Consider the following 27,983-nt stretch of genomic DNA (forward strand, 5'->3'; position numbering starts at 1 on the left):
ATCGTGAAATAAACAAAGCACATGACTTTGTTTTCTTGAGCCGATTGTTCATCATTTTCATCAACAACCATATCATCAACTACTTTGATGTTCTCGTAAAAAAATCTGTAATACAATGCAAACAATTACTATAGATGGTGTTTTTGTAAAAGATAAAATTTTGGGATAAAATTAGTATTTGGGAATTTGGGACATTTGCCAAAAAATAATGACTAATTGTATGGACAAACAACCAAATTTTTTTCCATATATTATTTGAAAAATCTATGGTCAAATGGATCCTAATAGTAACTTCGAGTTTTGACTATAGAAAAAATCATTTTAATCCTACATGAAGCATTACGGGACGCAAGTTCATGATAGTCAGATTTCAATGCGAGTATCAGATACTATCGTAAAGAAAATAAAAAGTTAATCAAAGTACACGTGTTAGTGTATCTTTCTACCAAGAATTGAAAATAAATAGACTAATAGTAGTGAAATATAAACATTCTTGTGGTTCATCAAAATATTGAAAAAATACAATTTTTGTTGGGTTTTGATCAATGTCTAGGAAGAAGGTTATGGATTCTTTTGCTTTAGATGATATAATCAATCGTTTACTTGAAGTTCGTAATCGACCAGGGAAACAAGTTCAGTTATCTGAAGCTGAAATTAGGTATCTTTGTCTTGAGTCTAAAGAAATTTTCTTGAAGCAGCCTAATCTTCTTGAGCTGGATGCACCAATAAAGATCTGTGGTACTTTACTGCAACCCCTTTTTGATTTTGTACTGTTTTGCTTTTATGGAATTTTGAGTTTTTTTGAAGTGAGGTTGAGTTTATTGATGCATTCCTTAAAGGGGGTTGGTTTGGTTTTGTGTAAAAATTGAGTCTTTGAGTTGTTCTTGGACTTTTTAGAAAGTTAGTGTTGGTTGTTGACATGAATGAAATGAACTTGAATGAAGAATGGGGGATTCATGTGAAGAGGGTTGAGCACCATGACAAAAGCATTGTGTGGCTTTTTTCTATATGTTCTAGTCTTGATGGACAGAGTTACCTGATAACTAAGTGCCAAACTTGGATACCTGTTGAGGTATGCGCAAGCTGGCCTGAACATCATGTTAATCGAAAAAGAAAAGAATTGGGGATTCGTATAGCCAATCTCGACTTGTTTGGAACTGAGGCGTAGTTTTTTTTTTGTTGGTTGTTGACAGGAATTTGGTTATGATCTGGTGCTTAAGACCTGCTTTAGTAGTAGTTAGGGACTTATGGTTCATTCTGTTGCTTCAAAATCAGAATTTTTAGTGTATCTGGTTAATAGTTTCATTCAGATGAACCATACCAGTTTTAAAAGCTCTGAAATTAGCCTTTGGCATGTTTACTTATGATCCTTTCCCTAAGTTAGCATCTTTAACCCAAGCCACTGTAAAAAGACTATCTTTCTTTGTGTTTAAGTCCAACGGAAGGTAGATGTTCTCCAAGAGACTGCTTGATTCACTTCACTTTTAGTCTAATTCTGGACGGTCTTTAAATGCTATTTTATGGCTACGGTATTTCTTTTTTACTTCGAATTTTCCTTTCCTTTTCTTCCGATGGAGCAACGTATTATTTAATTGGCAGTTTGGCACTAAGTGAGTGCTGATATGTACGTTGTTATAGATAACAAAAAGATGAAGGGGACGTCCTGCAGTTTCTATAGAGTGTGAAGGAACTGAAAAACTGTATCTAGATTGTATGCATCTCTCAAGTTAGCCCAAAAGGCTAATAAGTCCAGTCATTTGTATTTGATTGTGTGAGCTAATAAGTCCAGTCATTTGTATTTGAGTGTGTGTGGAGCTACTGCTGTTCCTTAAAACAGACGACCTTTCCTTCCTTCCGATATTACCGGATAGGATGCAGGCACTTATGGACTATAGTACATCAGAGAGTCTTGATGCACCATTTGAGCTTTATTTTTAATGCATGTAAATACTCTCCAAATGGGCATGCAACTGATTTATGGAATTCAATTTAAATAATTGTTTGGTTAACCTTTTGTCAAGTTCAAAATGTTATCAGTCATCTCGAGATTTACCGTTTTTCTGATCATAAGTTTGTCAACTTATCAAGTGCTTATGCAAATTTTCATAATTGTTAACTCTTTTTTGGGGAACAGATCTTTCCATAAGTAGCATTCACTCTTTTTAAAAATAAGTAACAATTGTGTGAAAAATGATTAACTAAATTCGAAGTGATTCATTCAACTGGTATTTTGCTGTCTTGCTGTTCTGAAATGGAAGTGAAAGTACTGGCGACAAAATACACTGACCTATTCTTGGACAACATCAGTGTGATTCTATGTTCTTAATCCTGTGCATTAAACCGTAAGAAAAAACTTGATCAGAGTGTTGCAGCATTTTTCGAAGTCACTTTTCGAGGGTGAGAATAAAATCACGCCCCCAAGGCTAGGTGGTGTTTGTTTGTTACAGGCCAGTTCCTAAAACCATTTGAAAAAGCTAAATCATAGTGTTGCTCCCCAGGCTAGGCGGTATTAGTTTGGGTAGTGGAATGTCTACCTCAAACCAACTTTAATGGTCTTATACAATCAGAACAAAACCAAATTAGGAGTATTAAAAAAGGATAGTTGTGTTCTTGTAGTTTCTGCTCCGTTTCTTTTCGTTTACCAGTATTTACGAACTCTTTTTCTCCTCTAACATTACATTTTGTTTTAAAGTGAACATTCAACAAAGAGATCTAGAAAATGAAAAAGAGAGAAATATTCTTAGCCATTAGAAGTCATTAAGAACATAGTATATGTTAAGAGTATCTACTTTGTGGTTATTAATTTACAAAATGAATACCAAGCGGAATATTAAGCTTTCACGTGTGAAACCAAAATCAAGTTCTCAGAAAGTGCAGGCCTGTCTAATACTGAAAAGGCTGGTGAATCTGCTAATCCAGGTGAAAGGGGGTTTCTCAATGGCATGAACAGATACTATTAGTACTATTTGTGTATTCTTCTCTTCTTCCTAGTAGAAAACCTCGTAAATCCTTCCTTACCAAGAACAATGTCATAGCAGTCTAACTTCAAGACTTTTGTTGAAAGTTGAATCATCCATATCTAATTGAATTTGTCTGTAAAAGCATTGGTTCATTATTCCCAAGTCGCTGAGACTATGCACTTCTGTACATTTCTTCTGCCTGAAAGCGCTTTCTCAGAAGATTCAAGTTCACTATATCCAACTTGCGATCATATCTTTGTTTCTAATTCTCGTTTTTGAGGCACCAACATTTGGTTGTATTACAACTCTTTAAGATTAAAATACATGCTGAAACGTTCTTGCTATTTCTCGCTCTCACCCCTTTTTTTATGGTGAAGAAAACATGACTTCCTATCTAATTCTTTTCACGGTGCCATATTTGCTAGGGGATATTCATGGTCAGTATTCTGATCTACTGAGGCTATTCGAATACGGTGGATTACCTCCAAGATCCAATTACCTATTCTTAGGCGATTATGTGGATCGTGGGAAGCAGAGTCTGGAAACAATATGTCTTATGTTTGCATATAAAATAAAGTATCCCGAGAACTTTTTCCTTTTGAGGGGAAATCATGAATGTGCTTCCATTAATCGTATATATGGATTTTATGATGAGTGCAAACGAAGGTTCAATGTTCGATTGTGGAAGATATTCACAGAATGTTTTAACTGCCTGCCTGTGGCAGCTCTGGTTGATGAAAAGATATTGTGCATGCATGGTGGACTCTCCCCCGACCTTCATCATCTGGATCAGATACGGAACCTCCATCGACCAACTGATGTTCCAGAAACTGGACTGCTTTGTGATCTTTTATGGTCAGATCCTTGTAGGGACATTAGAGGGTGGGGAATGAATGATAGGGGTGTTTCCTACACATTTGGTCCAGATAAGGTGACAGAGTATCTTCAGAAGCTAGATCTTGACCTCATTTGCCGTGCCCACCAGGTTTTAAACTAAATATGACTTCCAGAAGTAGTCGTTTTTTCCTTCCTTTGTTCCTTTCTTTTCAGAGTTCTTTTTTTTTTAAATTCTATTGGTTATTTGTACTTAATATAGGTCGTGGAAGATGGTTACGAGTTTTTCGCTGACAGACAACTAGTGACTATATTCTCAGCCCCTAATTATTGTGGAGAGTTTGACAATGCTGGTGCCGTGATGAGTGTGGATGAGACACTGATGTGCTCTTTCCAGATATTAAAGCCTGCCGAGAAGAAGCCTAAGTTTGGATTTGGAAGCACTATTAAGAATGGAACTTCTCTGACCAAAACAAAGGTAACTTTTTTTTACTGAAAACTTTTTGCTATGCAGAAAAAGCAAGGCGTCGTTAGTCTATTGATCCAATTGGTTTGTAATATTGTTTTACTATTATGAGAAAGAAAAATCACCATCCACATAAAGTTTGGAGGTCTAAGTATAATGTCGTAGTATAAGTTCCTCAAATGATTTTAATCCTAAACACAACTCAGGGAGGAATTAGTAGTTGAACATTGGATCACTTTGGACCTGTAAGATATGGGATGCTGGGTCGGGGTTTGATTAACTCATTGATCTTCTGTATTTGAAGTACTAGGCCCTGCAGTGTCTAGGTTACACCTTCGGAAAACCCGACAATGGAGTTTGTTCCAAGTTCCAACAAGATTCTCTGCTTGGATCTCGATCCATGCTCGTCATTTTATTAGTTCTGATGACTGGATCTATTTGCATCACTATACAACCTTCGATATCCCCTTAAGTTCTTCGGTCTTCCTGAACCCACAGTTCCAACTTTCTAAATCGCTCTAGGTTAAGAAAATACTCGTTGTGCTTACCAAAATCACATTTTATCAGCCTTGATGAGTATGCAAGCATTTTGGAAATCTTTTCTCAGTCATTACTATATGTCTTAGTAGGAAACGCTTTGCAATTCTCGCGATGTGAATCATCGCCATGCAGGCTACTTCTGGAATTTCACAAGTCATCTTACGATCCGTTTAAAGTTAACTTTTTCCTGCATTGCATGTCTTGTGATCTCAGTTTCCTAATCCAGTCAAGGTAGTAATAACAAAGTCGCGTTAGTTTCATTCTGTTGTCGCTACTTTCTATTCATTTGTACAGTTTTGCTGCTTCTTATTCATATACATTTTATCATTTCTCAATGCCCCCCTCATATTAGTGCTTGTTTAACACTAACATCTAAACTTCTTGCAGTCATTTCTGGGTAAAATAGGATGATATAAACCGAACATTTCATTGTTATCGATCACCTCAGTTAGCTCGATGACATACATCCTCGTCAGATGTTTGGCTCGGGTTGGAATCATCGAAGAAGAGTCTGAAGATGAAGATACCTACGCGTGATAGGAACCGGAAAATATGTAACAGTTCTGATTATTTTGTTTGTATAATATAAACCAAAATCTGGTGAACATAATGACTTCTTATGATTCACCAGCAAAAAAGATTTACTAACCCTTCCAACTCTTTTATTGGTGTAAAATTAGGGGTGTAAATGAGTCGGGTTGTTTGTGAACGAAAATTCAGCTCAAGCTCGTTTAATGAAACGAGTTGAGCTGAACTTCTGTTCGCGTTTCATCTTGAATAGTAATCGAGCTGAACTCAACAAAACTCAGGTTTGTTTGTTAGTTCATGAATATTTTACATTTCAAAGTATGTACTTTATCCGTTTTTGTCATCTCCATCTGGTGTTCAGTATCCACATTAAAGATCATGGTCTCAGGAAACTCGATCTCAAGATTTTTAATTAAGAATGAAGAAACTCAAACTCGAGTTTTTTAATTAAGAATGACAGGAGTACTTATAAATACGTAACTTATAACTTATGCGCATGATTTATAGTCATCAAATTTTGTGGGTCAAAATTCCACTTGATATAGGTATGGACATTAAATAACTATTGACTTTTACAAGGAATGCATTTAATATCTTGCTTTCAATAAAATTATCTTAGACATAATATATATATANTATTTGTATTTGTGCGAAAATAAGTGATATATATATATATATATATTGAGAAAATAAGTGATTATTTATTTATTTATTTGTATTTGTGCGAAAATAAGTGATATATATATATATATATATTGAGAAAATAAGTGATTATTTATTTATTTATTTGTATTTGTGCGAAAATAAGTGATATATATATATATATATATTGAGAAAATAAGTGATTATTTATTTATTTATTTGTATTTGTGCGATTATAAATAAATGAAAAATATTATTTTAAAAGTATTTATATATAATATAGATAAATTAGTCGAACAATAGGAGTAGGAGTGAAAACAAGATTTATTGATTATTTCACATTAATTGCGTCCTTCGGCCCCCACCTTTAACACCTTATCTTCACTCTCACCCCCGTAGCCCCCATTCCACTACCTCGCATTCTCTGCTCCTGGCTTTTTCATTAGATTTATCTAAATTATATACAAATAATTTTAGGATAATATTTTTTAAAATTTACATTCTTCTTTTATCTTTATTTACTTTAGTTTCTAACTTAATGTTCATTTACTTGTCACATTTGATTTTAGGCTAACCACACTATAAAATAAGGGCTTCCATAATAATACATTTCATTTCATATTTAATTAAAAAAAGAGTATTGTTTATTGTTGATATTCAAATCGAAGGATAACATAATGTTAGAGCAACAATAATAACATTGGTAATGAATTGAAAGATGCTCCCAGCTAGAACTATGCTCCATCAGACGTAGAAAAGACTCGACTATCTGCTAACAATTTATTCTAATCTTTGACTATTATTTTCTTCTATCTAGTTATTCTAAGGCTATATCTTCGATGAACTGAAGATACGACATGTACTCTTATCTAATCACCTCTCTGTAATTTTTTCTCGATATACATATCTTTATTTTTTAAATTCATTATTGTCATGTAATCCCAACACACATCTACCAGCATATAACGCGATAAAATTTCAATTGTAAAACTTCAAACTTCGACACACTGTATCAAAGTTTATTTTTGTAATGTTTTAGGTAGATGTATTTTATCTAAATTTTACTTCGATAATATTAGTTGATTATTTCTCAATTACATTTCTAACACTTAAAGTCTTCAAATATCGATTCAAAAAATGGCTAGCCCACCTAATTTTGCCGTTATTTTTTACATCACTATAGTGTCATGATTAAATTAAATTAAATTAATGTGTCTACATTGATTGATGCAACTTGGGAATAAGTCTAAGAACATTAAAGTGAAAGCCATTGTATAGCTTGGGTAAGGGAAGGGATGAAGACTTTGACTTAAAAGTCTTTTTTTTATTACACAATTTTTCGATAGTTATATCGAAATTCAACTGAATTTGATTTTGCATATTACATGATCTATTTTTTAAGATAACGCCTCTATAAAAAAAAATTTTATTTTTAAAAATTTAAAAGTGAAATTACTGATTAAAAGTATGGTTCAAGTTGACTAAAGTCTATATAAATCTACATATGAGCCTTGGAGTTTTCTAATTTCCCTTTAGCATTTAATTCGTCTCTATCTCTAAGTATCTTTTTTTAATGGAATTTCAAAATACCGTGGAATTTTGGGACCATTAATTAATGTTCCATTTAGAATCTATTTGGATGGATTTAAAAAATAAAAAAATAATTTTAAATGATTTTTAAGTTAAAAATAATTTGATAGAAATAGAATTCACTTTTAACATTTGTTATCCTCTTTGATGAGGGTTTAATTTTCCTCTGACATATCTAATTAAGTTTTTTTCATAAAAAGAATTTGAAATTATTAAAAATTCATAAATTTTATATTCTAAATCCGTTTAAATAGTACTATGCCTTTGTATCTACTTTGAGTTGTGTGTTTTCAAAAAAAAATTTGGGCGAGTTTCAAATGAGTTTTAAAGTAGGGTGCATTAAAAGAAAATTGAAGTACAAATGTAAGACGTAGATTTACAAGACGTAAGTTTTAGAATTTGGGGCATAAGCTCCAACCTTAAAATGTAAGCACTGGGCGTAAAAACATACGTCTGGGTGTTTTTATTGTTATTATTATTTTTGAACCTTTTTGCTTTAAATCATATTTTTACTATTGGTGTAATGATATTTCTCAAATAGTACTTCTAATATATTTTTCTTTATTAGTCGTAAATAATATCTTTCTCAAGTAAAAAAAAATATTTTTAAAAAATATATTATAGCTTATTTGATGAAATCAATTTGTAAAATAATTGAAAGTTTTACTTATACTTTTTTTAGTAATAAAAATTATAAAATTGAATATACATGAGACGAGACTACACTCCGAAAATTCATAAGACTCACCCTATGTCTCGAAGCTTATATTCTTACCCCATACTGTACAAAATATCTTGTCTCACGCATCCGCCTTTTAACGCACTGCTCCATTTATTTCATTAATATTTTCAACTTAAGTTCCATGTATTTATTCCTAGTCTTTATTTCCAAATTTCCAGCATTATCCCACTTTAGTTGTACTTGCATGTAATTATTTATATAACTATTTAAGATATTGTTTTTTTTATTCGATATATTAAACTTTGTCTCACTGAGTATGGCTCGTAGTAAACCTATGTGGTAATAAAATTGTCTCTTAACAGTTAGATCCCAATTTGGATGTAACACTTATTTTCATGGTCATTATTGTTAGTATGTTACTTTATATTTCTTCACAATTCTAGCAATTTTGTTTTTCGAAAAAATTATTTTAATAAAGTGCTTATAAAAATTTAAGGATTTCTTTTTTTAGCCAATTGGCGAAACAGACTCTAACCCTAGCGGCAATATCTATTATAGTTTCTTAGAAAGAAAAAATGTGTGTTTTTCTTAAAAAAATTATCCGATAAATTATAGATATTTTATATCTAAGACAGAGTTAGCAAACCGTGTAATAGGCTACGTCTTTCTTGTCGATTATTTCCCCTTTTAACTTCATGAGATATTGGGATTTGAACTGTTTCATTCAACTTGTCAAGAAAAATCGAGCTTTTGGTTATTAGTTAACCATGGAAAAAGAATACTAGTTTTTTTTTTGGTTCATTTTCAAGAAAAAAATGACAAAGGAATCTTTTGATTTTCCACACTATTTTATGGATGAGAGGTCTTAAAATGATCGTAATATGATGATCGAGAATTTTTTTATTTTTAATTTAAAAAATTGAGTACGGTGGGAAATAAAAAACAAAAAAGGTATCTAGACTGTCGCCTTTAGAGTTGAACCCTATGATACACGAATTTAAATTTATCTAAAACTCAATACAAATATTAAATATGCAGTATATATCGATATACATACAAACATTTTTTCTATCCAAAATCAATGATTTGTGTTAGGTAGGCTTTTATATATAATTAGCCATATTACAATTTCCATTTTATTTGTTAAATTAATTACCAAAATATTCTATACCTAACATATTTCAATTATTTCCCATTAATTGCGTGTAGTTTTTCCGATTATGTTCATGATTCCAACAATTTTTTAATTTTTTTCTAAAAAAAGTCTACTACTTTTTATATTATATGTTTCGATAAAATTGACAAGGAATCTTTGTATGAGTTCATTATATACGTTTGCTATATATCTATACCTAACATGTAACTATCGAATCGAATACATATGCATATAGTTTGATTAATTTTCTGCTTTTGCCACCTTTTAAACTTTTCAAAGATATTTCTAACACGGTGTGATTATATTATCTGTTTAAGCTCGAGCTTGCATGATTTTTCTCATTAGGAATGTCACACTATTAAGAGTATTTTTGTATGTAGTTTCTCGATCTTTTTAAGTATCAATGTAAAAATTTATTTGCACATTCAACTATATCTCCCCCTCAAAAGAAAACCCTATTTTAGTGACAACCTATATATATACACCAATACAAAAGCTTTTATTAATAATCATTTCTTACTTCGCCAAGCCATTTGAACTGTGTCTGGTATAAAATAACACGAATTTTATTCTTCTTTAATAAGAGATTTCATCAGGTTCAAAGACTAATTAATAATGAATTTTTTTTCGATAAGAAATGCTAAAACCCCTACATAATAAATTTCTTATGTAAAATTAAATTAATCGATCCAGTAAATCTCAAATATATCAAATACTTAACACGGTTTAATGGTAAGTCTAATTCAACTTAAACATATTCTAGCTATTATAAAATTTAATGGCAACTACTTTTCCCAATAGGAGAAATTTTTTGGTACAAAATAATTACAAAAAAATTTAATTAATTATGGGATACTAATTGTGCCTATAATGACATCCATGGCTGGAAGCTAAGCTATAGTTAGGTTTCCACATTAACGGTAATTGTTTTTAGGATATTTGGCATGTGAAGAGTTCCATGTCGATTTTTTAAGGAATTTTGGTCTTATTAATACTTTATTTATTTATTTCAATTTATATGATATATATATTTTTAAAATCTGTCTCAAATTAAAAAGAATGACATTTTTCTATTATGAGAAGCAATTTATCAAAATTTTACTTTTATCCTTAATAAAATTATTTGTAACCAAACAATAAAGAAATAGTCAAGTAGAATTTTCGATCACAAATTTCAAAAATCTCATTTTTCTTTTGAGTTAATCCATCTTTTTTACATAGTAAAACAAGAATCATCCTAATTCTTAAAATCCATGTTGGATCCCATACAAAATTGCATACGCACCAGATATAAGATAAGGTTTGAAGACTCAATTCTTATTTTTCGAATTAGCTTTTTGGTTTGAATTATGCTTATAAAAATCCATTTTTTACAATAAACTTAATTATTCGGCTAGGTTAAATCAATTTTTCTATTTAATAATGTTTATATCATAATAAAACATCAAATATAATCAAGTGGAAATTTGTCCATAACAAGCAACAACTTACAATACTTAGCTAAGGAATATAACAACAAACAAAACCGATTTTAATTATCACACGTTTTTTTTTGTCATAATTAGAAGGGTAATTATGACTATATTGCATGAATTTGTTTCAAATTAAAATGGCAATAACTTTTTTCTAACTTATGTTAAGCATTTTTTAGAAGATTTTAATTAAGTATTTTATTACTAGTTTGAACTTTTGAAGATAATTTGTTTTACTTAATCTCTTATCATAATTTATTACCTTTGCCCTACAAACTAACTTCCATTTGTTTTATTAATTAAGTGTTTCCAAATTTAGATAAATGATTTCGAATACATGCATACATAAATTGAACATCTTTTAATGTAACTCTAAATGTTATATTCAAAATTTACTAGCGATATCGATTATCACAATTCACAAGAAGCTGGAATTCGATCTATCACGTACATGTTGAGTTCGAAAGTGATTGAGAATTTATGCGGAAGTTTAAAATTGCAGATCATAACAATTTTTTTAATCAACATGGTGGTAAATTAGATAACAAAAATTTATACTAAAAACATAATATTATTATATAAAAATTAATATAAAATGAAAATATTAAAATTGCTGAGAGAATAAATATCCGTTCAAATAAAACTCTTTAATGACTATGTTGTAAATTATATTGTATTCTATTATGAGAATATGATTATAGATCTCCAAACTTTTTTTCTAAGAAAAGTAACCAAATATGAAAAGATTTATTTTCCAATATAATAAGAAAATCAAAACTACAATATAAATTTAAATTAATCGATGTTCTGAGCTTCAACAACTATTTATCAATTTGAAATAACTCGTCCAAATATCAACAGTGGCATACTAATTAAACAAAAACAAAAAAGATAGTGGAATCCATATTGTTGGGATCAAGTAATTAATAAGTGTATAAAACATTCGAAAAATAATTATAATTAGAAAGTCAAACAATATAAAATGGATATTAAATTCGATACAGAAATTAGAAACACACGACCACGGAATTATCACTCACAATAATTAGAAATTATCCCTTTCTTATTTTCATAATTATAATATTTTATCGTGAATTTTCACAAGTGGAGTGATAACCATTTTTTTCTTCGTTCATTTTTACTCGTTTAATAAAGAAAATCAAGAGATAACTTTTTATTTATTTAGTTCTCAATTTAGTTATCATAAGATATAGTCATTTTTCAAAACATTAAATTCATTATATTCAACTATAAATATAATTAAAAAAAATAATCCCATTTCACTTTATTTATTACTTCTTAAATGGAATACCAAGTTAGTACTGAACAAATAAAATTGAATAAAATATATTCCTATCTTATGACGATATAAAAGTTATTTTCAATAAAATTCCGACTCAGATAATACATAACCAAATCAATAAGAAACAAATATACGAACAAATGCCGCTTAAGTTATAGAATGTGAACAAGCTTTTAAAGATTTTTAGAAAAAACTTTTTTATGATCATTAGATTATAATATAGTTGACATACAACTGTCACATGACAAATAAAATATTTATAAAAGAAGTTTTTTTAATAATTGAAAGTAACATGATTAAGTCTGACATTAGAAAAGGACAAATTATAAGAAATTCTTTATACTAGCCCGTTGACTTGAGACTTTATAATTTCACAATAATAAAACACTTTTTAGTTTTTTTTTAATATAAATATATTCGTCCTTGAAAAAATGATCTTTCCAAATAATGTTCGATTCTAAGTTTAATATATACTCATTATTATATCATTACTAACAGAATATTAGCTTATCGTTTAATGTTTGTAACGAGTTATCAAAATTTAAATGATAGTTTAATATTTTCTCATAAGATTTTGAATGATAATCGATGAGTTTACTTATAAAATTTTTAATTTTTTTGAAATAAAAACTTTTAATTATAATCTAAAACGTTTATACATCCCAATAAATAAAAAAAATTAGCAGTAATAATATGTTTTGTCGTTATAATATATTTAGCTATGACAATAAATATGCATATTGATAACCAACATTTTGTATAAATAATGCTAAAAACTTTATTGACTCTGAATATAATGACTTTAATAAAATTTTTCTTAAATATTTTTACGACAATAACATTAAAAAAAATTCTCTATATTTTCACAACAATAATAGAGTCCCCACCCATCACCATCAAGTGGCCCACTTAATGTACTACTAAGCTTAAATTAATGTCATTTAAATTACATAATTAATTAATTAATCACCCTTTTATGCAAGATGAATTATTCATGCTCTTTCTAATATAAAACAATATTTTTTTTTCCCTATATAGAATTCAAATAATTTTGATGGAAAACTTGTCATGTTCGTTAATCGGCGACACGAAAATGTTAAATTGTTTTAAAATATATTAAGTCGACTAATTATTTCTCAACTAGTTTAGTTATAGAAAAATGTATCTATTGATCTTATCTCAGTTTAATTAAAAAATAATTAAAATTATTTTTTCAGTTATCGTATGCAACCGGGAGAATGGATTAACGGCTAACAATGGGCTTAATTTAAGGGGTTATCAGTAATTTAAAAAGATTGAGTGTGAAAGTGTATGTGACTAAAGATTAATTAATTTGATAAATGAACATACATTTCTCACGTCAGTGAACTAATTAATAAGAAAAATATTAGAATAAAGAAAGAAAGGTGATTTTTTTTAAAAAATATGAAGGTAAATATGTGTTTGTAACTAAAGGTAATTTATTTCTTATGAATCAAATGCTAATAATAACAATTAATTATTAGCAAATAGTTTAGGTGAGAAACTCAATCCCAATAATAATGCACAAGTATCCCCTCAACCTATGCCCGAAATCTCAGATACACACTTATACTATACTAAGGTCCTATTATATCCCCTAAACTTATTTTATTAATAATTTTCTACTCCTTTTCAACCTACGTGACACTATCTTGTGGGCCCAATGGTTGACTTTTTTTTTTAAAGCTAGTGCCACGTAGGCCGAAAAAAGAGTAGGCCGAAAAAAGAGTAGAAAAATACTTATAAAATAAGTTCAGGGAAGTAATAGGACCTTAGTATAGTATAAGTGTGTCTCTAGGATTTCGGACATCGAGGGGGTACTCGTTTAAATCATATTTTCGATTATTAACTCTAATAATAATAATAATAATAATAACAAAGTAAAACAAATTTCTTCAGCATTGTAACATTTCAAAATATGCCATATTTCATTTTCAAAAGTTCAATTATATAAGAAAAATTTGTTCTTCTTCCCATTTTTAGCACCTTTTCATACCATATATAAATCATAAATAAAAAATATTCTGCAAAACGCAAGCCCCAAACAAAGTCAGTTGAAACGCCCACTTAGTTTTACCTATGCTTTCAAATATTCTAAATACATTTTTGGTCAAATACCAACTTTTCACATCATCATATATATAATATGATAATTTTTCTAAAATTTTATTCCTCGTTTCAGATATTTGTATTAGGGTTTTAACTATATCAGTTTTTGCGATTTGCATAACTCATATTTTTGAAGTCGATTATCTCTCAACAGATTCTTTTCTATTTTCAAAAATCAACTCAAAACTCTGATTAATAATTAAATTTCGACCGTCAAGAATCACAACATGTCTACTACTATACTACTATATTACTTGTAAATACATTATATTTTGACTTAAGATATTAACAAAAGATTGGCAAGCATGATAGCCTCAACCCCTCCCTCTAAAAAATATATTTTTGTCTCCATCAAAATAATTTATCTACTCATCATATCAAATTTTTTGACTTTGAAAACTAAATACATATAGGCTTATGTAAAATAATAAAAAATATTGAAGTAAACGAAGACTATCATATAATATATATATTTTTTTATTTTCAGCCACACTTAACATATCCATTTAAAAATAAAAAATAAAAAATGAGTGACTAAGGTAATATATATGCCACAATATTTTTTAAAAAGAGAAAAATGTAAACAGAGATTCGAAATATATGATCTAAGTTGGAAATTGGAACTTTTCTAACAAAATATTAGGATTGTTAGTTGGGATTTAAGTTTATATATATATATATATAAGGATTTTTTTCACTAATATTTATTTGACTTTTTATTACATGATTACGTTGAATTAGATATTGTTAGGCAAATCCATCGTTACATTGAGAATCAATTGATTTTTGTTGTTTTTAGAAAATATATAGTTTACGTATGTATTTTGATATACTATTCATATCATATCAAGTTATAAAATTCTGTCTTTTTTATTTTAATTAGAGTAAAAGTATCGTAAAGAAATATATCAAGATCACTATAACATACATAATAATAATTTAATTATGATTTTTAAGTGTATTTATAGTACAATAATGTTGATTATCTCTCTTTTACCATAGTACGATTCTAAAATAATATGCATGTACCAAGATTAATATAATCAATAAGTACAAGTTGCGAAAAAATAAAATTTGTCTATTTAATAAACTTACATTTAATATTTTGGAACCCTAATATTTTTATGGAAACTCTAAATAATTACCCTATTATAACTTTTGGATTATAATGATCTCTTATAGTAATAGTTAATGCTACCTCATCTATCACTTATCTTGTACTCATATTTCAAGCTTTTCCAAGATTTCTTTACAAAAAACAATTAATAACTTTAATTACAATTATCCAAATTAAACATATCACTTTTTAAGTAATTCACTTAATAAATACTCAACCAATCAATACAATAATAGCAGCATCAACAACTGCTACAACATATTCAGTATAATTGCATAGCTAAAATTGATTAACCGTAAGTTATATAAACTCACACCTTAATTCTACCTTGACCCAAAAATAACAATTACAATATATTCAGTATAATTTCACGATTAAAATAATACATTAATATGAAATATATAAAAAAAAATCATTTTTTTAAAAAAAAATAAAAATAATGTGGTCAACACTAAAAATAGATGGAAATAGGGTGATCCGGTGAAATACGTGTCTTATAGGAGTCTTTTGACTTACTTATAAAAAAAAACAATATTCAAAACCTCCTTGATCATGACACGTGTACTAAAACACCATCTTTTGGACCCAATTAGACACGTGTCAAGATCACAGTGGTTCAAATCCTATAAAGAAGGTTAATAGAAGAATATACGATAAAAAGATGCCTTTTTCAAACGCCCTTTAAATACGGCACTAATTCTCCATATTTCTCTTCATTAATACTTTCTTTAAGAGTTTTAAGATTCAGTGAATTAAAAATAAAAATGCAAAAATAATCCAAAGTTTTGATTTTTAATTTTGGGTATTTTTGTTGGAGTTCTTGAACGTAAAAAAAAAGACCAAATCTTGAAATTTGGTTTTTTTTTTGGGTGGAAATTGAAGATAACTCTGTAAGGTTAGTGTAAAGATCTAATCTTTTTTTAAAATTTTGTTAATTTTCTTGTGTTTTTACTCCATGCATTTGTGTTTTTTATGGAGAAGTAGTGATAAAAATGAGTTCTTGATGGTTTATTATGGTGGAAATGGAGGTTTTGATCAATGGGTATCTGCTTTTGTTCATACCCATATACTGATTTATTATAAAAATATGAACTTTTTATCATATTGATGATTTTTTCAAGATTTCATTTTTATATGATTTGTTTCAGGATCAAAGAAACTGATTTTCCCCTTCTCTAAACACCCCCAAATGAAAATGATGTATTCACTCTTATTACTGTGGCTTAATAGTACTTTTTACGTAATATACACATAAATTTTAGTTAAAAAATAAAAAATTTCATGTATAAATTTTCGATCCAACTTAAACCGTAAGGTTTTGTTTCTTCTAGTGTTGAAAATGGGAACTTGTATGGTCCTATATGTATAGTTCTGTTTGTTATACACTGGTTGTGAAAAGTACTAACTTGTCTTCTAGATTTATGGCTCACATGTAAATGTTAGGCTGTTTCCTTTATTTTTTTGAAAAGTCTTCACTTTTTTTCTAAGAAAAAATAAATAAATACTATCTTTTAAAAAATATATTTATATAGCTCTGCATGACTTCATAGTATGGACTATATATAAGTAAAACAGGAGTTTACTTGTTTTCTTTTAATTATTGGTCTTTGGTAGCAAATTTATACCTAATATTTACTAATATCAACCACTCCATATGTTAAAAAATAATATCACTTGTTTATACTTTTTAAGTAAATTATGTATCTTTGTGATGCAATCATGCCACAACTTTTTTTGAATGGAACTGTCTCTCTATCTTCACAAGGTAGAGAGGCAAGGCTGAGTTGATGATCTCGGAATTGAGTTATGATTGAACGACTAGGTCCTTATCATTCTCTATCTTCACAAGGTAGAGAGGCAAGGCTGAGTTGATGATCTCGGAATTGAGTTATGATTGAACGACTAGGTCGTTATCATCTTTTTAGACTCTACTTTTGAGATTACGTTCGGTTTGTGATGATAACATCAACCAGAATCTCAAGGAATCTGTGTATCTCTCTCTGGAATTAACTGTTGTAGCAGTAAGCACTGTATAGCTGATGTGATTTTAAACCACTTTTTTTCTCAATATTGACTATTTAAAGCTTAGGTTGTTCATTGATTTCACATATACACTATAGTTTTATAATACTATGTCACAACTTTAGGTTACCAGCTTTGAAAAGTAGCACACATGCTTAGCATGTGTCATATTAAAACTAATAAAATAATAGATAGAAAACAAGACTTTTTGTGGCCCCCCTTGCTTTGTCTTTATCAAGAAGTCAATTTTCTACCCCCCTACAGGACAACTTACAAATTTATTAGTATTAATTATTCAGATAAGCTTTGGTTAATGCAATTCCCAAATATCTTCTTGTTTTTGTAATGTTATTTGAGTTTAACTTGTGTGTACTGACAGTGTAAAGCGATAGTAAAAAGTGGGATTAGTAACCTTGAACAACAAGTATGGTACTTGTTACAACAGGTTAAAATATATGTTCTTGTGAAAAAAGTATACTAATGTTATAAGTGATGTAAGTTAAGTCCTTATAATTTACATAACCTCTTGTTTTGATCAGTTTGATTTATGCATCCTAAACTACCTTCTTGGTTTGTTCTAATTATTTGAGTTTAACTTGTGTATACTGATAGTGTAACGCGGGAGTAGTAACCTTGAACACTAAGTATGCTCCTTGTTATAACAAGCTAAATTATATATTCTTGTAAAGAATGTTTACTATGTTAGTGATGTAAGTTGAATTGTTATAATTTACACCCTCTTGTTCTGTTTTTAGCAGGAAGTTTAGTGATGGCGAACGATTTGCAAGTGCTAAATGCACTAGATGTCGCGAAGACACAACTGTATCACTTCACAGCGATTGTGATTGCTGGCATGGGGTTTTTTACTGATGCTTATGACCTTTTCTGCATTTCTATGGTCACTAAATTGCTTGGTCGTCTTTACTACCATCATGACGGTGCATTGAAACCTGGCTCTCTGCCCCCTAATGTTTCAGCAGCTGTTAATGGAGTCGCCTTCTGTGGCACCCTTGCTGGACAGTTGTTCTTCGGGTGGCTTGGAGATAAAATGGGAAGGAAGAAAGTCTATGGAATGACCCTTATGATTATGGTCATTTGTTCAATTGCCTCGGGGCTTTCATTTGGCCATACACCAAAAGGTGTTATGACTACGCTTTGTTTCTTCAGATTTTGGCTAGGATTTGGCATTGGTGGTGATTATCCCCTTTCTGCCACCATCATGTCTGAGTATGCTAACAAAAAGACTCGTGGAGCGTTCATTGCTGCTGTGTTTGCTATGCAAGGTTTCGGAATTCTGGCTGGTGGAATGGTGGCAATCATTGTTTCTGCAGCATTCAAGGGCGCATTCCCTGCACCAGCATATGAGGTTGATGCTATTGGTTCAACAGTCCCTCAGGCTGATTTCGTGTGGCGTATAATTCTCATGTTTGGTGCAATCCCTGCTGGACTTACTTATTACTGGCGTATGAAGATGCCTGAAACTGCCCGTTACACTGCCTTGGTCGCCAAGAACTTGAAACAGGCAGCTAACGACATGTCCAAGGTGTTGCAAGTCGAAATTGAAGCAGAGCCAGAGAAAGTTGCAGCTATTTCTGAAGCAAAAGGAGCCAATGACTTTGGTTTGTTCACTAAGGAGTTCCTCCGTCGCCATGGACTTCACTTGCTTGGAACTGCTAGCACATGGTTCTTGTTGGACATTGCTTTCTACAGTCAAAACCTTTTCCAGAAGGACATTTTCAGTGCAATTGGATGGATTCCACCAGCACAAACCATGAACGCGTTGGAAGAAGTTTACAAGATTGCAAGGGCACAAACTCTTATTGCTCTTTGTAGTACTGTTCCTGGTTACTGGTTCACAGTTGCATTCATCGATAAGATTGGTCGATTTGCAATTCAGTTGATGGGATTCTTCTTCATGACAGTCTTCATGTTTGCCTTAGCCATTCCATACCATCACTGGACTCTCAAGGATCACAGAATCGGCTTTGTGGTCATGTACTCATTCACCTTTTTCTTCGCCAACTTTGGTCCAAACGCCACAACATTCGTCGTCCCTGCTGAGATTTTCCCAGCCAGGCTTAGGTCCACATGCCATGGAATATCAGCAGCAGCAGGTAAAGCAGGAGCTATGGTTGGTGCATTTGGATTCTTATACGCTGCTCAGCCCACGGATCCAACAAAGACTGACGCCGGTTACCCTCCTGGCATTGGTGTGAGGAACTCGTTGATCGTCCTTGGTTGTGTTAACTTCCTTGGTATGCTGTTCACATTCTTGGTTCCAGAATCCAATGGGAAGTCATTGGAAGATTTGTCGAGGGAAAACGAAGGGGAAGAGGAAACTGTAGCTGAAATAAGAGCAACAAGTGGAAGGACAGTTCCTGTTTAAGTTTTTGACAAGTTATCAATTAGTATACACTACAATGCAGTTTGAGTTAATTTGTGGTATTTGGGATTAGAAAGAGATTGTTTGTTGGTTTGTTATAAGAAGATGGAATAAGCTCTTATCTTTTTGTTTGTTTGTTTGGGTAATTAAACATTATTACCTTAGTTCTGCAAATCTCAGAAATTCTGAGATTATATAAAGTAACCAAAGGAGGTTCTTTGGTTGTCTATCTCTTTCTATAAAACATGTCTTGACTCTATTTTTTATGTAAACAACTTGTTTTTTTTTTAATGTTCCCTTTTTATGTATAAACAACGTGTAATCAGAGATTTCAAGCTCGAATTTCTGGATATAGAATCGTCAATGTTATGAAACACTTTATACCTCTAATGTGAGGTTATTTTGGTGTGAGTTTAAATTTAGTCAGGCTTGGGGGTACCGGACATGTTAAGCATATCAATAGCTATAATATGATCCCAACATTTATGGTGGTAGAAGGGGTAAAATTTATTCGCAATGGGTGTATACATCAATTCTTTACATACCAACAGAACCTCCTCAAACTACAACTGACACAGAAGCTCAACCTACTAGTTTTATAATACACGGCTCAGAAGGCTCAATATTCATAGTTCAATCACAATTCAATAACAAAACAAATCAAGTAAAAAATCCATATCAATATCAAGAAGATTAATCACACGAAACAAATACATCAATCACAAGTAGTAAGTAAGCCACACATTAGTATAGAAATACATCAAATCACAATATTCGATTTCTTACCACCATTTCCCATTGAGACAATATCACTAGGCAAAATCATTTTCCATCGACTTTATATCAAATCACTAGTCGAAATCATTTTTCATCGGCCTTATATAATAATACTAGCCGGATTTGACCTCAGCATAATAACAACCGCCGGAGACTCCTTGACATTATAATAATAGCCGGTGAAGACCTCAACATCATAACACTCACCGATAAAGATCTCGACATCATAACGCTCACTGGCAAAAGACCTCAACATTATAACACTCGCCGACAATGATCTCGACATCAAAACTATATCATGTCTCATCACAATGTTTGACAATCGATGCACACAAGCAATATCACAACATATGAAAGAGACAACAATTTATGCAATTCAAGTCCACTTTCATGCTATTAATCATTTCATCAATCAATAAGGGTTACAACAAGGTAATTCACAAACATTATGATCACCACAACGTTCGATTAAAAAAACAATCTTGATCAGTATAATCAAATTCCAAAAGTTAAATCGCGATAAAAAATCGTACAAAATCATACAAGAATACCACATAATCCAATCACTAAGACGGTGGACTCTAATTCGTCCACATATGTTTGACAATTCATATAATGATCAAATTTTAATAGTGACAGTAATATTAACTAAATATGAGCTTGGCCTAAAAATAATACAGCTTACGTTACGTTGTATCTACAAGAAACAATATTTTTTTCCTTAATCTCTACGTTAAACCAAAAGAAATGAAGAACATAATGTATTAGAAATATAATTAATTTGTTTCTCCTCGTAGTTTCATTGAATATTCTTGCCAAAGGGGCGGAGTCAAAATACCATGAAGTTTATTGAAAAATTATACTATATATTAAAAGTCAAAATTATTTTGTACGTATATATAGTAAATTAGTAAAAATTGAATATTTTTAGTTTCTACGTGTATATATATACTTTTTTATACTTTAAACTCCTTAATAAATATTCTGATTCCGATACTAATCTCGCCTATTGTAAATTATAATAGCTCGTATGTTGCTTTCAAGGGGGTGGGGTAGTCAAAATCAGAAACACTAAGAATTGGAGTTTAAAGACTTAAAAAATTAGTCTCAAAAGACAAATCAAAGCAGATAATTGATAGATTATAATTTATATATATGTTCTTTAATTTTAATTATTGCTAGATGAGAAAATGTTCTAATTTGAGTAGGTGGTAATCAACGTTTTCATCGTAGAATTAATTCCGTTAATAGCAAGGACAAATATGAGACGATTTACAAATAACAAGATATTAATAAATAAAAAATGTAATGGAAAAATAAAATTATGCAATTTCAGATAATATAGACAAATTTGATTTTTTTTCCCCTGGTTATTATATTAATGTTCAAATTCATTACTAATTTGTTCCTTGGGCATATATAGTAGTAACTATTATTAATTTCTACATAGAAATTTCCATGTTTTTTCCTCCTAATTGAATATTCTTCTTTAGGTGGGGAATGGTCTATTGATTGTTGGTCTATTCTTTGTTCAAAACAATAAATTAGGAAATTTAAAAATTTATTTTAATAAAATAAAATAAAATTATTTCTAAGTCCATAAAATTCTTGTGTATCCTTAATCAAAAATATCATATTCGAGCCTTATATGTAAAAGGAATCTTAATCTTATTGAGAATAGCTATTTCAAATAGATCATACAATATATAATTTAAATTTAATCAAAGCTTTAATATAAATATCGAAAAGTAAAGCCTAGGTATTAAATATCCTTTTTAGTGATATCAGGCAAAGTCTTTTTTGCCGTGTTTACTGTTTATCTGTCAATAATTAAATACCAAGAAATATCTCATTTTCTTCTTTTTATTTGTTTTATTTATTATAAAAAAAGTAGTTAGCCATACATTATCTTACACACAAGCTACCTCCGTTTTGTTTTTAATTGTTATAATTTTTCTTTTTAGATTCAAACTATATTTTATCTAATATTTTCTATATATTTTTTATCATATTGATATGTAAAAGATGGAATTTACCATATTTTTTGCATGATTTTTTAATATCTAAATTTTGGTTTATAATATCGAATTAATGTAATTCAATTTAATTTTAAAAATCAATCAAATTGACTTTTAGAAAACGTAACATGACAAATAAAAATGAACACAAAAGAAGTAACTATCTTGAAAATTAAGTAAATATCTTTATACTATAGTCAATAAATTAGGTAAATATCCAGGGGCGGATCTAGTAAGTGAGTTTCGGGTGCTCGAGCACCCATTGACTCCGAATTTTTTTTAAATGAACATTCATAGTATGAAAGCAGTCATGGGCGTGCTGGTTTACACATGAAAACAAGAGGCCCGCAAAGCACACTGGCAGGGTTTGAATCCCACCCGCTCCATTCTTTTTTCTTTTCTTTTTGCAGCGAATTTTGCACCCGCTTTTTTTAACTTTTTTTTTCTTACACTTTTTCCTTTTCCTAATTAAGGGCTTTTTTATTTTTTTTTGGTTGAAGAGTTTCAATTAGTATAGTTTATACTATATGATTGCTAAAAGGTTTATGTTAAAGGAAGTGAGCTTCCACAACCTTTAAATCCTGAATTTGCCACGATAAATATCTTTATACTATAGTCAATAAAATAATTCATGAGACTCGTGATTGATTGATCGAGACAATATTTCCCTTTCTAGTATGTCTATTTCATATAGAACGTATATTATCGTTAAGAACAAATATGTCAATTAAAAGGCCACAAGTGTTGACTTATATAATATATTACTCCTGCGGTATTTGCACGCTATCGATTATTAAAAAATAATTAAGCTTATGAATAAATATAATTTCTTGCATAAAAATAAATTATAATTTAAACATTGCCGCGTTTTACTGAAAAGGATTGATTCTACTGATTATCAAGAAAAAAAGGAACTTCACCATACTAGTGTTAGATTAATCTTAGTCTTATTAGTGAACTTTATTCTATTTTTAAACTTAAATTAAAGAGTGAGAAAGTTGGACTCTACGTGTTTAACCTGTAAAGTCTAAAACAATTGTTAAACTTGATTAATTATAGGGTTAAATAACCCAATTTTTGTATGATTCAATAATTAGTTATGTGTTTACAATAATGATTTGTCTATAATTTTATCATTGTTACAAGAAATTTGCATGTGTACACTTAACTAAAAATGTATTAAAACTATACTTTTTAAGTATACTCAAAACGGCGTACTTCTGTCATCTCAAAATATTTATTGTGATTCTCTTTTATACGTCTCTTAAGAATTATTAGTTAGAAAGAATATTATAAGTATTTTAATTATCTTACAGATAATTTGAGTAATCTATTTTTAAAGATCATAACAGATAATTTGAGATCGAGGGAGTACTCCTTTTAATAGAGCTTAGGTAGCAACGAGGAACTTTTATCTGAATTGAACTTTGTTATGTATGAAATAATAATGAAAAAGATACTTACAAAAAAACACCATAATTTAATGTGCATATAGTTAGGCAAAAAATAAATCATAATATATAAATATTTTTTAACTTGATCTTAATTAATATTTATATCGTCCAACTTTGAGTCTGTACAAAATAAATATTTGAACTTGAATAAAATTGAATAAGTAGATACATACATCCTATATGCAAAAACGACAATATACCTAGTGAAATCCCATGAGTGGAATTTAGAGAAGGTATTAGAGTGTATGCAGACCTTATCAATTCCTTGTGAAGGTAGAAAAGTTCTTTTAGAAAAACAGATATGTTCGATTGTATCTCACACGAATTATCATGTCGGATGTGTATATCTACTTGTTCAACTTTATACAAATATAAGTATCTACTGATATACACCCAAACATAAATATTATTTCAAGTCGGAATCAAGTTAAAAGAACGTACTTATGTGTTATGCCACGAAGAAACAGGCTGTTCTTTAAGATGTTTATAAGTTTAAACAAGAAAAAAAAAACTTAGAAAACTTAGTTGCATTCTATTGGAAGTATCTAACAACTATCCTTCTTGTTCTAATATATACAAAGTCGGCCGAATATACCCCTTTCTATGACACCATACACCTTTCATACTATACGTTATTTTTCTTACGAAAAAGGGTCAAAAATATCCTTAAACTATTCAAAATAATTTATATATACCCTTGAACTATATTTCGGTTTAAATATACCTTTCCCCTCAAATTATAGGATCAAAAATACCCTTCTCATTAACAAGATCTGTTAAACGCCACTTGAATGCCATGTGGATTCCACATGGCATGCCACATAAGCCAATAGAGTTTCACTCATGCCACGTAGAAAATAAATTTACCCCTAATTTACCCCAATTTTCTCTATTTCCCTTGGAATTTAGAAACGGTTTCACTGAAGAACATAGAACCCTTTTCCCTTAGAACTTATGTATTTTGTGAAATCGTTCTAAGGAAATGGAGAAATGAGGAAAAGGGATTCTATGTTTTTTAGTGAAATAGTTTCTAAATTCTACGGAAAATGGAAAAAATTAGGAGAAATTAGGGGTAAGTTTATTAGTCTACGTGGCATGAGTGGAACTCTATTGGCTTATGTGGCATGCCATGTGACATCCACATGGCATCTAAGTCGTAGTTAACCGATTCTGTTAATAAGAAGGGTATTTTTGATCCTATAGTTTGACGGTAAGGGTATATTTGAGCCGAAATATACTTCAAGGGTATATTTGAGCTATTTCTGATAGTTCAAGGGTATTTTTGACCCTTTTCCGTTTTTCTTAATATTAAAAAAACTCCAGAATCGAACTTCTTGTAATCTTATCCTCGAGTCTATCAGAACTAACCTCTCTAGTCTCTATCCCATCTGCATACATTTTATCCTTCCTAAACCCCATTGTAGCTAGTGGCGGAGCCACCATATCTTTAGGGGGTTCGTTCAAAAAATTATATCATTTTTATATGGTTAAAATAATATATAGTAGATGTCGAACCTCCTTCGGCTACATATTTCGTGTATCTATTTCTTCAGATTTTGAACCCTTATCGAAAATTCTGACCCCGCCTCTAAATTTGTAGCATAACACAAGATATGTTGTTGTAGATAATATTAAGGATTTCTCAAAATTGAACTTAGCTTGTTGTAATGTTGTCCTTTTTGTCTTATTGTATCAACTCATTGTATTAATAACCCCTTGTCTACATTATATATCTTAGCATAAAAAACTATAGTAGTTTGAGAAATATTACTATTATTAACTATGGCTAAAGATCAATTACAAGTACTAAATGCTCTTGATGTTGCTAAAACACAATTGTATCATTTTACAGCAATTGTAATAGCAGGAATGGGATTTTTCACTGATGCATATGACCTTTTCTGCATTTCACTTGTGACTAAATTACTCGGTCGAATTTACTATCATCATGAGGGTGATAATAAGCCAGGGATTCTCCCTCCTGGTATCTCAGCTGCAGTGAATGGAGTCGCGTTTGTTGGGACACTATCGGGTCAATTGTTCTTCGGGTGGTTAGGTGATAAAATGGGAAGGAAAAGAGTATATGGAATGACTCTCATGATCATGGTTATTTGTTCGATTGCATCAGGGCTGTCTTTTGGTAAGACCTCTAGTGGTGTGATTGCTACATTATGTTTCTTTCGATTTTGGCTTGGTTTTGGTATTGGTGGCGATTACCCTTTATCAGCAACGATCATGTCTGAGTATGCTAATAAAAAGACTCGTGGAGCTTTTATATCTGCAGTATTCGCGATGCAAGGATTTGGGATTTTGACAGGAGGGATTGTTGCACTTGTTGTTAGTGGTGCGTTTAAAAACGCGTACCCTGCTCCAGTTTATTCTGTTAATAATGAAGGTTCAACTCCTCCTGAGGCTGATTTCGTATGGAGAATTATACTTATGTTTGGTGCTATACCGGCTTTGCTTACTTACTATTGGCGTATGAAGATGCCTGAGACAGCGCGTTACACAGCTTTAGTAGTTCAGAATGCTAAAAAAGCTGCTTCCGATATGAGTAAAGTGTTGAATGTTGAAATTGAAGCAGAGGAAGAGAAGGTTGTTGCGATACAGGGGAATAGTTTCGGGCTGTTAACTAAGGAGTTTCTTCATCGTCATGGACTGCATTTGCTTGGAACAACTAGTACATGGTTTTTACTAGATATCGCGTTTTATAGTCAGAATCTATTTCAGAAGGATATATTTAGTAAAATTGGATGGATACCTCATCCAGAGACAATGAACGCGTTGGATGAGGTATTCAAAATTGCAAAGGCACAGACTCTTATTGCTCTTTGTAGTACAGTACCTGGTTACTGGTTTACAGTTGCATTTATCGATAGAATGGGTAGATTTGCGATTCAACTGATGGGGTTTTTCTTCATGACAGTGTTTATGTTCGCGTTAGCCATACCATACAATCATTGGACTAAAAAGGAAAACAGAATTGGTTTTGTTATCATGTATTCACTTACCTTTTTCTTCGCGAATTTTGGTCCAAATGCTACAACATTTGTTGTGCCCGCGGAGATTTTTCCAGCTAGGTTGAGATCAACGTGCCACGGGATATCAGCTGCAGCTGGGAAAGCTGGTGCTATTGTTGGTGGATTTGGTTTTCTGTATGCTGCTCAATCTACTGATCCATCTAAAGTCGATACGGGTTATCCTACTGGAATTGGTGTGAAAAATGCACTTATTGTGTTAGGTTGTGTGAATTTTCTTGGAATGTTGTTCACATTATTAGTGCCAGAATCAAAAGGAAGATCATTGGAAGAAATGTCAAAGGAAAATGAAGGAGAAGAAGAAATAACTAAAGGGGAAAATGCACAAACTATTCCAGTTTCCGTTTAATACATAAATACGTCATTTAAGATCGTGCAAGAGTTTTCGAGGCTCTTTAGTAAAGCTTTATGTTCTTTGTTTTTGTATGTTATGATGGAATAATCATCTATTCTTTTTTGGTTTGTGGTTTTTTTTCTTCTTCTTGTGTAATTCTGCTAATCTTTGATGCAGGAGCTTTTGATTTTCTTTATGTTATAATAAAAATAAATTCAGTACAGAAAAGTTCGTAGCTTATTGCAGTTTATGATGGTAATCTTTTATTCTTTAGTGTATGTCACGATAAGAAATGATAATGCAAGGTAATCATTGAAGACTATGTAATTCTATCTAATTATTTTGAGTTCATGCATGGTTAGAGAAAACCGTGGATTAAAAGGATTTAATATAGATAAATCGATCACGATATAATATTCATGATTGATTTCACATGCAACACAAATTTATAATAATCATTTCCGTCAAGTCATCAATCATTACTGTTAGTCACCAGAACTACTAACTGCTATAGACTCAATACTTATTTATATATAT

At 30.5% G+C, this 27,983-nt stretch overlaps 3 protein-coding genes across 6 annotated transcripts; all 3 read left to right on the forward strand.

Annotated features, from left to right (window-relative positions):
• Positions 1-466: 466 nt before the first annotated feature.
• Positions 467-5,671, forward strand: LOC107029321 (serine/threonine-protein phosphatase PP1-like). The gene is made up of 4 exons (XM_015230710.2): positions 467-738; positions 3,386-3,945; positions 4,057-4,272; positions 5,188-5,671. Exons 1-4 carry the CDS (start codon positions 546-548, stop codon positions 5,209-5,211), a joined length of 993 nt encoding a protein of 330 aa, XP_015086196.1. The 5' UTR covers positions 467-545; the 3' UTR covers positions 5,212-5,671.
• A 10,465-nt stretch (positions 5,672-16,136) lies between these two features.
• LOC107031703 (inorganic phosphate transporter 1-4-like) lies at positions 16,137-20,116 on the forward strand. 4 transcript variants are annotated; one of them, XM_015233154.2, is made up of 2 exons: positions 16,137-16,315; positions 18,201-20,116. In XM_015233154.2, the coding sequence occupies exon 2, from the start codon at positions 18,212-18,214 to the stop codon at positions 19,826-19,828; it is 1,617 nt and encodes a 538-aa protein (XP_015088640.1). In that variant the 5' UTR covers positions 16,137-16,315; positions 18,201-18,211; the 3' UTR covers positions 19,829-20,116. The 4 variants fall into 4 exon arrangements, with proteins under 4 accessions (XP_015088640.1, XP_015088641.1, XP_015088643.1 ...); XM_015233155.2 differs by having other exon boundaries at positions 16,138-16,315; positions 18,198-20,116; XM_015233157.2 differs by lacking the exon at positions 16,137-16,315 and adding an exon at positions 17,797-17,936.
• Positions 20,117-25,800: 5,684 nt separating this feature from the next.
• LOC107030627 (inorganic phosphate transporter 1-4-like) lies at positions 25,801-27,674 on the forward strand. Its single transcript, XM_015231892.2, has one exon. It carries the CDS (start codon positions 25,857-25,859, stop codon positions 27,459-27,461), a length of 1,605 nt encoding a protein of 534 aa, XP_015087378.1. The 5' UTR covers positions 25,801-25,856; the 3' UTR covers positions 27,462-27,674.
• The last annotated feature ends 309 nt before the right edge of the window (positions 27,675-27,983 follow it).

The sequence above is a fragment of the Solanum pennellii genome, chromosome 9 (assembly GCF_001406875.1).
Source record: "Solanum pennellii chromosome 9, SPENNV200".
In the NCBI taxonomy this organism is placed as follows: Eukaryota; Viridiplantae; Streptophyta; class Magnoliopsida; order Solanales; family Solanaceae; genus Solanum; species Solanum pennellii.

What these genes read in the sequence shown, in the direction of transcription:
- LOC107029321 (XM_015230710.2), top strand. Translation starts at nt 546, where the DNA reads ATGTCTAGGAAGAAGGTTATGGATTCTTTTGCTTTAGATGATATAATC. An exon ending in TCATTTGCCGTGCCCACCAG is followed by an intron (nt 3,946 to 4,056) that starts GTTTTAAACTAA and finishes TACTTAATATAG; the next exon opens with GTCGTGGAAGATGGTTACGA. An exon ending in CTTCTCTGACCAAAACAAAG is followed by an intron (nt 4,273 to 5,187) that starts GTAACTTTTTTT and finishes AACTTCTTGCAG; the next exon opens with TCATTTCTGGGTAAAATAGG.
- LOC107030627 (XM_015231892.2), top strand. Translation starts at nt 25,857, where the DNA reads ATGGCTAAAGATCAATTACAAGTACTAAATGCTCTTGATGTTGCTAAA.
- LOC107031703 (XM_015233154.2), top strand. Translation starts at nt 18,212, where the DNA reads ATGGCGAACGATTTGCAAGTGCTAAATGCACTAGATGTCGCGAAGACA.